The sequence below is a fragment of the Crinia signifera genome, chromosome 6, assembly GCF_055691185.1.
Source record: "Crinia signifera chromosome 6, ASM5569118v1, whole genome shotgun sequence".
Lineage (NCBI taxonomy): Eukaryota > Metazoa > Chordata > Amphibia > Anura > Myobatrachidae > Crinia > Crinia signifera.
In genome coordinates this window covers 201288093-201300628 of record NC_139222.1, presented here as the reverse complement: position 1 = coordinate 201300628, position 12536 = coordinate 201288093, and the positions used below count along the sequence as shown (strand labels likewise).

At 41.8% G+C, this 12536-nt stretch overlaps 1 protein-coding gene across 4 annotated transcripts in view; it reads left to right on the top strand.

The window, feature by feature from the left end:
* The window catches only part of ANKFN1 (ankyrin repeat and fibronectin type III domain containing 1), a 402168-nt gene that overhangs the window by 168620 nt on the left and 221012 nt on the right, over positions 1-12536 (top strand). For all 4 annotated transcript variants that reach the window (XM_083148639.1, XM_083148638.1, XM_083148637.1 and 1 more), the window contains exon 7: positions 5595-5692. In XM_083148639.1, coding sequence (XP_083004765.1) covers positions 5595-5692 — 98 coding nt within the window. The remainder of the gene's footprint in view (positions 1-5594; positions 5693-12536) is intronic.

The following is a 12536-nucleotide window of genomic DNA, read 5'->3' as shown; positions in this document are numbered from 1 at the left end:
TATAAATAGTGTCTCATACAGTGCAAGGTCTGAGCTGAGTGGCAGGTGTATCAGGTGAGCAGAATTAGCATTTATTAGATTTCCAAAACACACAGATTTCCAGAACACACCCGGGACTAGGCAGTTCATATTATAACAGACATATGTAAACGAAGGAGATAATGACTTATTTATTAATAAGAAATAAGTCATTATTCCAGTGCAGTCTCCTTCGTTTACAATATGTTTGTCTCTTGTTATGAGGTTTGAGTACCCACATCTGACTGCTGCTAGAATAAAGGACTGAGGGGTGAATTTATGAAGCTTGGAGAAGTCCCCATAAAGAACGTTATGAGCAAGGTGATAATGGTTCAGCCAATCAGCTACAATATGTAAATTGACAGGTAAGAGCTGATTGGCTGAACCGTTATCACCTTGCTCATAACGTTCTTTATGGGGATAGATAACACTTCTCCAAGCTTCATAAATTCCCCCCTCACACATGTGAATACATGAATACATCTCCACTCCCTGATTTATAGCGTATAGTCCCCTCTTTTTTCTCATATTTATTTATTTACAGTTTCATATATAGTGCAGCATATTCCGTTTCATTTTACAATTGAATATTATAACAATATAGAAAAAGATGCAGGTTTTACCTATTTGTGATACTTCAGAGCGGCACGTGATATTGTGATTGGTACAGCACATTTCTTTTGAGTAATATGATGCATATGTCAGCTTTGCTGCTGTCACTTTCAGTTGCTTTCACTTATATGTAGCCTTTACAACTGCAATGAGAATTGGATTCTTCAGCATCCTCTCAACATGTGGGACAAGCGGGCAAAAATAACTCCCTGCTAACATTGAATAGCTCTCTGCTCTTGTCATTACACGCATGTCTGGTGAGCCCTTCAGTCCCTCACAGAGGCTTCCAAACAATCACAATGCCTGCATATCTGCTCTTCCTATTAACTTAGAAAAGGTCTTTGATCTGTGTGTTTTCCATTCTGTTGAGTTTATTAGGCCATTCATGGTATGATTAGAAGAATATTTTTGCATAACATTTACAATGTATTTCATGGTCTTAACCTGTTCAGCGCTGAAGGTTAAAAATAAGTCAGCTATGTTTGTCTCTATGGCATTAATCATAAATACTGTCAATCCAAAAGGAATAGTAATACAACAACATTATAAGGAAAAAAGGCAAAATAGGTGTGTTGCAGGAGTATAAGGGATGTTTCATATACTAAGGTGACCAACCGTCCTCCTTTGGGAGGACAGTCCTTCTTTTGTAAATTCTGTCCTCCCTCGAAAAGTGTCACCAAAAACATTGCTTCTACTGCCGCCCACCACCAACACCACCACTGGTTATATTCAACTTCTGGGGTCTTCGGGACTTCCTCCTTCTGTGACTCCCCGGTGCTGTAAAGTAAAGCTTTGCAGCGCCTCTCTACTGCACCAGGGGTGGAGACTGGCAGCCAGCACCGGAGCATCAATCACCAGAGCCTAGGGAGTCAGACATACATAGCTGATCATGCTGGTCCTGTCACACTAGCCCCAGGCAGACATAGTTGTGCAGAAGCCAGAATTTGTATCTGAGCCCTATGATTTGCCAGCTGAAGTTGGCATTATTATCACAGTGCTCACTTTTTTCCCATTTCACATTATAAGTATGGGAAATGTGATCTGGTTACTAAAATAAAAATGCTTTAATGAAAATACATTTAGTTGATACTAAAATAAAGTATTTTAGTAAAAATAGTGTTAGTAAATAGACCTCTAGGTGAGAGATAAATTAATAACCAATCAGAACTGTTGCTTATATTGCTATGTAGATTACTATTGCAAAATACAATACTAATAATATTAAACAATCCTATGTCCAAAAGATGTTATTACTGTATGTAACAGTTTTGCATAGGGACGAGAGAACCGACCCCCCCCCCCCCCAACTTACCTGATCCGGGCCGGCTCGTGGACAGCTCGATCTACCATGCCATCTTATGGATCCAGAACAAGGCCAAACTTCATCATCCCGCTGTCGGACTCTATATAAGTCCTGGTGATCGGCACCATTTCCATTCTGGCTGTAATTTCAGACAGCACGAACATGTCAGTGCTGTCTGCTGTGGGTGGGGGAGGGGATCTACAGGGAAGATTGTGGAGGGCAGCAGGGGACCTGCTATGGGGGACCTACTATGGGGAAATACTAAGGGGGATTACTATGGGTGACATACTATGGGGGATTACTATTAAGGACTACTACACGGGTACCACCAGGTGTGCAGTATAATTCCATGGTTGTTTCCATGTGTGCCGTATCAGTCAAGGGGTACTTCCATGTGTGCCTGTCAGTACTGGGGCGATGCCATGTGTGTCATATAAATCCAAGTGTTCTGCCATGTGTGCTGTATAATTGCAGGGGTGTTGTTATGTGTGCCATATCAGTCCAGGGGTGCTGCCATGTGTGCCTAATGAGTACACTGGCGCCACTATGTGTGCTGTATCAGTCCAAGGGTGTGACCATGTGTGCCTTAGTATTCAAGTGGTACCGCCATATGTGCTGTATAATTCCAGAGGTGCATATCATTCCAGGGGTGCCACCATGCCTGCTATAAAATTCCAGGAAGTCCGTCATGTGTGCCATATAATTCCAGGGGTGTCACTATTTGTGCCATATAATGCTAGGGGTGCCGCCATGTGTGCTGTATCATTCTGGAGTCTCTGCCATGTGTGCCGTATCCGTCCAGGGGAGTCGCCCTTTATTTTTTATTAAAAGAAAAAAGTATTTTTTTTTCTTTTACTGCAATTCTGTTGTTAAGTGTGCTGTACAGTCCAGGTGTTCTGTATCAGTACATGTGTGCTGCTAAGTGTGCAGTATCAGTCCAGGGTGTTGCTACTAAGTATGCCATACTGTATCAGTTATGGGGTGCTACTAATTGTGTAGTATCAGTCCAGGGGTGCAGCTAAGTGTGTAGTATAAGTCCAGTGTTTGTGCCGCTGGAATACAATGGAAATGATTGGAAATGAGGTTAATAATATCAGGAACAAAGCAAAAACTAAATTGCCATTTTAGCTGTTTTTAAGATTTTTTTCCAAAAAAAAAATACAGATCCAAAACCAAAACTGGAAGGGTGATTTGGGCAAAACCAATATAGATCCAAAAGCAAAACACAAAACCTGAAAAGTGTCTGGTGCACATCTCTAGTTTTGTATGGGAAAGCCAAACTTCTACTAGTTTACATTCTAATTTGACTACTGGGTGCAACCAAGGTATAAATTTTAGATTTAATTGATTTTTCCTCAATTGTGACTTTATGACACCTTTCATAAATAAGGGTATGGAAAGAATGATGCAGAATTACTTTTCCTGTCCTTTCCTTTACCTTTATATGGAAGAGTAAGATGTAAAGAAACAGTGCGTGTCTTCTATTCAGCAGTAAATATTGTAGGATATACATTACTTTTCCACCATATTTGTACATATGAACATAGTTATGGCTGCTGCTATATTGTAGATCTAGAATAATGAGATGTCTCCTGCCAGGAATCTATCATAGTGTGAGACCTGACATCAAGAGAGAAATGTATTAAGATGAGAGTTCTAATGAAGATGGGGTGTTGTTCATAGTAACCAATCAGAACCTACTTTTTTTATCTATTTTGCACCTTCTAGAAGATAATAGACAGTATCTGATTGGTTGCCCATAGCAACATCCCATCTTCAACATAACTCCTATCTTAGTTAATTTACCCCCAAGAATCATGCTCCCATCCCCTATATTACCAGATACAAATGGAGTGCCTTTCAGCCAGCCTGCAGGATCGCCAGATGTTCTGAGCTGGTGCAGCTTGGCAGGCAGGAGCTCCATCTGATGGGGTTGCGCGAGCGTCTTCCACGCTAGAGCCCCCCCGTCAGGACGGTGGCGGGTAGCGTCTTCCATGCCCGTCTCTGCTTCAGGGAGGCGGGCAGGGCGAGTGGGTGCTACGGAGGAGCATCGGGGAGCCGGCGGAGGGCGGTGAGCTCTGACAGAATGGAGCACACAAGTGTCTCATGTGCCTCCTTCTGTGGGATGATGCACAGCGGCGATTGGCGGTACTATCACCAGGAGCAGCTTCATTGAGAGCTGCTCCATCTGTACCTCTGTTTTGGTAACTTTATAGTCCAGGAAGACTGACAGTAACTTCAGGGAGTCTTACAGTACCTTCAGCAAGCAAGGGGATCGATAAGGTACCTTTTATCATAGTTTTTGGTATAGCTATATAGTCACTGGTGAATCATAAACTCAGATTTAGCAGCAGTGTTTTGGTCTCCTCAGTCAGACGCAACACTTTAACAAATTTATCTGCATTAACTATGTATTTCCCTCACAAAGATTGGCAGGTCTCATCGGTGACAGTTGTCCTTGCTGGGATCACAATGGAATATTAATGCATGCAAGTTTTTTTTTTTTTTCTTAAACTACCATCTAATCTGGGGCTGTTCTGCAGCTGCTACTGTGTTTTGCTTGTTACCAATGGCTTCTCATTGCTATAGTAGGAAATATTTTAACAAACTACATCTGACTATGTATTTGTATTTGTGATCTTATTAATATAAATTTGTATTTGTCAGTCAGCTTTTATTTAATAAAAATTACGGTTACACGATTTCTCATTTATCACATTGCACAATACTGATACAATTGTGAGCCAAGGCTTATTGTTCTCAGCTGCAATACAATACAAAGAAAAATACAGTAGGGGATTAGCATACGATTAAGTCTGAAATCTCTGGCTCATTTAATCCTATTAAAGGGCTAGATGAGAATGGCTCCATTTGTATTCATAGCTCTCAACATTAGGGATTTGGAACCCCTTGAAAAGGGGTGTGGCCTATGCTGGGAGGGGGCATGACTTTGCAGGGAATGCGGCGATTGCTGGTTTCCTCACTGTGGTGTCATGCCCAGAGCTAAGTCAGCTACCGGCATTCCCCCCAGTCCCTCTGTCTCCTGTGAATAGACACTGAACAGAGTTGCGAGTGACAAGGGGGCACCTTACTGCCCCTGCCCCCTCCCAAATCGCAGGACTTATTTTCTTATATCCTTTTGAGCAGTGTAGCTGGGTCATCTACCACCCATGAGATATATAACACCCCATGATTCAGTAATAATCAAATTCTCCTGCAACACTGAGATTCACAATTCTCCTGTCTCATAGAACAGAATATTACACAGGTTCATGGGAACTAGTGTACTACAGTACCTGCCATTTTGGAAGTTTTAAAAAAGGTCAAATTACTATATATTTATGTGATGTGTTGTGTTGTTGGAGTTTGACATAACTTCTTTTTGTACATCAATATTATGTGTACAAAAAGTCAACAATATAAAAGTTTTTACCCAGAGAGGCAGACCAAGTTCACCTGAGTAGATGGTCAAGCTGTGAAGATCTATAGATTTTTGCCATGGGCATAACACTTACATCTGATTCTTCAGTTAGGAAAGAAAAAGTTTTCTTCACTACTGTATGTTATAATGTGTGAGGAGGAAAAACAGACACCATTCTGTGTAGGTGATTTTGCTTTGACAGACTTGCTGATATTCTCTAATTGGTATTCTTCTTTATAGTGGAATGGAGCACCTCGTCAGACTTCTCTCCTTTGGTCGGGGAAGTTATTGTGGATAATCTGCAGTCATTGAAGTGCACGGTCACTGGTCTCACTATGGTAAATACCAATTTTTTTTTAATCAAACCTATCTTTTTGTCAAGAGATTCCAAATGCACCCATCAGTGGTAATCATACAGTTTTATTTACATTGAGACATAGTATAACATTGATTTATGGGATATATACTGTATTTGGAAGCATTTTGTAATTTTTAGTATCTTAGGGAAAAAATTAGAAATGGAAGCTTTTGTATCTTTGAAGTACATATCCATGGCTGTGCATAGAACAGTGATTCCCAAACTTGGGGCGCCATGGTGCCTCAGGTTGCTGGTCTAGGATCAAATCAAATTATTTATGATCACAGTTAAAGGCAAAACCAATGCTAGAGGCTGCCAGACATAAAACATGAGGACAATAAGAAGCACAACTCTATACTACTACATTGCTGAACCTAGGGATGATGGGCAGGCATAACTTATTTTATATATATTTTTTACAAATTATAAATAAGAAATTTGCCTAAGAGTGCTGTGCAAAAAATGCTGATACTCCAGGGTGCCATGATTCAATAAAGTTTATTAACCACTTGTAAAGTACATTAGATTTACTGTATTTAAGTACCTTATAAATTCCCTGCTGACTATTAAAAGGTATAGCATCTGATTTTCAGGTTCCCCCAATGTGGTTATAGCTCCTGCTTCTCAGGTTCCCCGTCTGTAATTATAGCTTCTGTTTTTCTTGTTCCCCGTCTGTAATTATAGCTCCTGCTTCTCATGGTACCACTATGTGATAATAGCTCCTGCTTCTCATGTTCCCCATCTGTGATTATAGCTCCTGCTTCTCATGTTCCCCATCTGTGATTATAGCTCCTGCTTCTCATGCCCCCACTCTGTGGTTATAGCTCCTGCTTCTCATGTTCCCAATCTGTGATTATAGCTCCTGATTCTCATGGTACCACTCTGTGGTTATACTGTAGCTTATGCTTCTCATGTTACCACTCTGTGGTTATAGCTCCTGATTCTCATTGTACCACAATGTGATAATAGCTCCTGCTTCTATGGTTACCAACTCATCCCTTCAATTCAGGACACATATTAGTTACACAGGTTCTGTGGCTGGCTTTCACCTGGTTTTAAACTGCAACACTCCAAGACTCCATTTCACCTGGTTTTAAACTGCCACAGAACCTGTGTAATTAATATGTGTCCCGAATTAAAGGGATGAGTTGGTAACCCTTCCTGCTTCTCATGTTCCCCACCTGTGATTATAGCTCCTGCTTCTCAGGTTCCCCATCCCCCATTAGAGCACTCAGACTCTAACGCGCATGTGCAGACCTCTGGAAAATTGGTGCGGTGGATATGTTTTCTGGCTATTCTGACAGTGCTATTGTATTCATCACAGGACTCTGGAGGGTAAGTATTAAAAAATAGGTGCAGTTTGTGGGCCCCCTCAGATATCAGGGGCCTGTGTGCACTGCTCATATTGCACCCACTATAAATATGCCAATGTATGGCATGGTGTAATCACCAAGCACTATGATTGCAATGAACAGGGCCAGATTAAGGCTTAGAGGGGCCCAGGGCACTTAAGACAGTGGAGCATGTGGAAAAAATGGAATCAGGACAGCTAGTGATGTCACTGTGCTCAGGCCAGGGGGACCCCTGACAAATTGAGGCCTTGTGTATAAGGGTACACTATCCCCTTCAGCCCCCCATTAATCTGGCTATGCAGTGATATATGATCTTATGTATAACATGTTAATTGATAAAAAAAAGGCATAAATGTAACGCCTATCAATAGATAAACATATAGGATCAATTATGTTATGTGATTACCTGACTCTATAATTAATGTTACTACTTAGTCTAAACTCAACCTTGGAACATTGCAATCTTTATTAATGTACAGTAAGAACTAGGTCATGAGATCATCATATTCAGTTCAGTAAATATGACCATAAAGTACGGTACTTAATGTGAAAATACTGTTATTACCATGCCAAATGCATTAGAGTCTAATAGAGCCTAAACTGTGCAATGCAATATATGACTGGTGGGTTAACTGTGTCCGTTGCTGTCTTTGAAGACTGGATCGGTACTGTGGCAGCTCAGCAATTGCAGAAGTTAATGATGATGGCTTCGCTCAAAGATAGACTGTAATTAAAGGATTGTAAGTTTGTTATTTGACAGTCTTCTTGGGGCTATGTATCTTGTAGCTGCTTTAAAGATGTAGTTTGTATGCTAATAAAGTTCCCATTGTTCCAAAGTTGTTTGCATTATGATCCATATGAGTATACAGTAGATGAATGATGCAATGAGATACTTTATGATTCACGGACACATGGGTCTACGTACCAAGGCTATGAAAGTGACAAAGTGGAAAGAGATAAACTACCAGTACCAACCAATCAACTCCTAACTGTCTTGTTACAGGGTGTGCTTTAAACATGACAGCTAGGATCTGATTGTATGGTACTTTATCTTTCTCCGCTGAATCTCTCTTCTATGGTCAGTACATCTGCCCCTCAGACAATGGGGCAGGTGTATTAAGCCTTAAAAAGAGATAAACGAAAGGGTGGTAAAGAGTAAAACACATCCAGCCAATCCACTCCTAACTGGCGTTTTTCAAAACAGCCTATAACATGACAGTAAGGTGTTGATTGGTTGGATTTTTATCACTCTATATCACCCTTGTGTTTAGCTTTTTTTTAAAGGCTTATTACATCTGCCCCAGTATCTGGGAAATTTATCAGCCTGCAAAGAAATACAAACATGTTGGAATCACTCGATACCTACATCTCGCAGGCTATTATATTTCCACTTCATGCATATTTCCATTGTCAGGAATTACAGTCTTGTATAGTTAAGTAGCCGGAGATATACACAAAATTACATATTTCACTTCTCATTGCAAATACTGTTGCTTGTGTGCATTGTTTCATAAAATGTGCGCAGCCTGAATTTAATTATGAATGCATCTGATCTGCCATGCTCCTGCACAGATGCTGCCTCTAGAGGTGAAAACATAAAAAAAAAGTTCTGAATAAAAAAAAATCAAGATACGCAAAGTATGACATTATAGGGTAAATGTAATAGGGTACTAGTGTTTTTAAAGCGGCAATCATCACACCAGGTTGCTTTTGCCTTGTTCATGATTACTGCTTTAAAATAAACCTATTCCCTACATCTTCCTGAAACTGGGTAATTTTATTTTAGTCCACACAATTTAGATCCAGAATGTATTGTGCCCCTTGAGCCTTGCTCATGTTTGTATGCAAATAGAATTGTACATTTCTAGGCTATGGAACTGCCAATGTCACAACTGAGACTGTCGCCCAGAAATCTGCTAATGTTACAACTGAGACTGTCACCCATAAATAAGAAAATACGCTCGTAGGAGCCACCGAAAACTCATTTGCAATTGCAAACACATTCCTAGCCTACAGTATACACAAAATAAGGAACATCAAGGATAAGGGTTATGCAGTACGCTTCACTGCAGCAGTGACGCAGGTGCCATGTTTTTTCACGTATTGTACGAGCACACAGCCAATTAAAAAAGAAATACCCCAAAAACATGACACGTTTTTCAGACCGCTACCTGTTAACATCTCCAAAGGGTCACATCCTGCCAATCACTTCTCCATGATATACTCAATATGATTGAATTGGCAAAAATCAGTATGTTAAATCCAGGTCTGTGGGGGCCCTGGACAACAAAAATTGTGGGGACCCCCTCCCACCCCCTTCCCCGCACCCCCCCCCCCCCCCACAGCACTCACCAGAGTAGTTAATCTCGCTGCCCATCAGATTTGGAGCTGCTGTCCGGGCACGGCCTATTCATGGCGCATGGGACATGGGATGATCATGCAAGGAGAACGGGGTAGGTACCCCCAGAGACGGTGTGACAAGAGAGCAGGGGAGCGGGGAGATACGGGTCTCGCAGAAGAGTGGGAGAACACGGCATCTCTTCCCCAGCACTGCTGCAATGCTTCCAATGCTACGGCAGATGGGCAGTGGCGGGTAACTGTGGCGAATCGGACGAAAACTAGTTCCCATCTGCTGCAGGGACCCCGCCGCTGACCGTACAGATGCCGCGGGGACCCCCTGCCCACTCCACGCTGGCCGGACCCCAGGGACGAGCTGCCTGGACCCCACTGCCTGGCAGCTACCCAGCACCCACCTGGAGTGTGGGGGCCCCTTATATGTGGGGGCCCCGGGGCGACCGCCCCTAGTCACTAAAATGTGCTATCAATACGAATACGAATTGCCATATTTTCGGGATAGTAAATGTCAAAAATAAGTGTATTTCTGGATACAAATACACCTATTTTTTACAAATTTCCTTTAGTAAATTTCCCCCTAAGGTTCACCCAGAATTGTTGAAAAAGGCATGCATGTACACAGTCCCCATCCCTGCACGGGTAAATGTAAAATGACCATTAATGCAATCAAGCTTGGTAAATTCAGCATTTTAAGAGCTCCCACAGAAAACTACAGTATGGGGGCTGCTTTTGCTATTGATAACAGCTATTATACATAGATTACAAGTGATACTGCGAGTAACCTCCCATTTTGAGAGATTTCATGCAAGTATTCTTTGATACATAGGTACTTTAATCTAAATGGTGGCCTTTATAGATATCAGCACATTCCTAAAGGGATTTTTGTGTATTGTATGATGTCATATATATAAGTATTCATTTATTTTTATAAATCAATAGACTGTTCTATGCTCATGAGATATTCTACCCACATAACTTCCTCATTTGGAGTTAATGCTTTCATGTATTTGTGCAAAGGCTGCTTTAGGGCTGATTTGCTTATATTAACGAGTGAATGTGGCATGACTAATGTTTAATCCTCACCTAAGTTTATCTTGTTACTGTTTTTCCTTGCAAAAAAGGAACATTGCAATTTAAGTGCCTTTCATATTTAACTGTTTGTAGTAGGCCGTAATTTTTTTGTTGCGATAATGCCTGTAGAACAAAAAACAAATTAAACTACTTTAATATGTAAAATAAATTGCTATTGAAGGGTAACAATCAATGGTAGCTCTTACCTCTGTGAAGGAGGAGGACTGCTGATAGCCATGATGTCACCTCCCATGTGGTCCCCGCCGCCGGTGCCGGCTGACCTCCATCACCGGTACCTACTGGTCCTCACTTCTAGTCCTGACCACGATGCAATTGTAGTACCGGTGCATGTGCAGTAGCTTCTTTGGTACTGTGCATGCAGTGGCCCCCCAGTCTCTAGCTCATCAGCAGCTGTCCATAGAAGCTTATTCACAAATCCAGGACTGGCTCATGCACAGTATTATCCTCGGTACTGTGCATGAGGCAGAATCCATTTAAATGGGCTGAAGCCGCAGCAGCCCATAGAGAGGTGTCCCGGAGGGAGGGATCACCTCCCAAAGGGAGTGCCTTAGTGAGTGGCAGGTCGGACTTCTAATAGGAAGTCACTGCCAGTCACAATGAAGCCAGTGCAGTCTCACAGACTGCATCTGGCTTCACATAGTGGCAGATTTTATCTGGGGGGGGGGGCTGCAGTCTTGCAGTCCACGGGTAAAAACCACCACTGATAACAATTGTTTCCCAGTTATACAGTAAATTGCAATATATGTTTAAGGAATCAGTGGCATGTCTTCTAGTTGTTAGATTGTTTCACCAGGTATCATCATTATAGTTAATTTGCACCATGTTCAGACTAGTGTTGGGGGTATGGTATTACCCTCCAGCACTTGGGATTCCGATGGGCTTTCCGATATGCGAATTCCGACTGTCAGGAGCCCAACAGAGGGAGATGAGTACATCCAAGCCCTTTGCTATTTTATTCTCCCTGTACAGGGGTCGTGGACACCCACAAGGGAAAATAGCCCGTGTAAGCCAGGATTCCGACTGTTGGGGTCCTGACAGTCTGGATTCTGATGTCGGAGAAACGACCGTCAGTGAGTCATCCAGCACCCAGAGCAGGCATGCCCTCATAATAATGAGAGATGAGAGGGTTCAGATTTACTCAGTTCTTTTAGCCATAAAAAAGGATACATCCAAACTTGCACTAGGATTTATCCTTATTTATCTTATTGGCTTTCCAGAACACATTACAACTGATAAGATGCAGTTTTTTAAGATCCAAGTAAACATACATCCAATTGTGAACTTACCAAAACCTGGGCCCACTGGTACAGGGCCATAACTTGGTGTGTGCAGGCAGTGTTGTCATGTAGGGCACAAGGTCAAACAAGTGGCAAGTTTCCTGTCATTCAGCTTCCTAGTCCATGTTCCCTCTTCCGTGATGTCAAGGTGTCACATGTGAGGAGGGTGTGGGTATGCCTAAGGTAAGCTTACCATACTATCCCTTTAAACTGGGACTCTGATGGATTACATAGATTCTGTGGCTGGCTGACTCCAACTCTGCATTTCCTCTGGTTTTAGTCAGCCACAGATTTTGTGTAATTCATTAGCATCCCAGTTTAAAGGGATAGTATGGTAATCCTAGCCTAAGGGCTCATTAGTGCACTGCTACTGCAGTGTTCTGGAACTTGTACGTTTACAATGTTACAGTATATTGAATTGAAAAAAATATATTTAAAAGTGTTTTTAATATCCCATACCACAAAGTCATTGTTTACATCTGTAGTTAACCATTTGACTTATCATGTGTTAACACATTAAATTGTCCTTGTTGCACAGAGGCAAGATAAATGTTGGTGCCCCCCTTCCCCCTAATTTGTATACAGTATATACCCTGATGAAGGCAATTATAAATCAAAATGTCGGAGTAGTCTATGGGTGTCTGCAGATCCAGCCTTAATCAATTGTATGCCCTAAGCAAGATTTTAGCTGGTGCCCCCTAGCACCAGTGCTACAGTAGTTCCACCTTTGACCCATCATCCAGCGGCA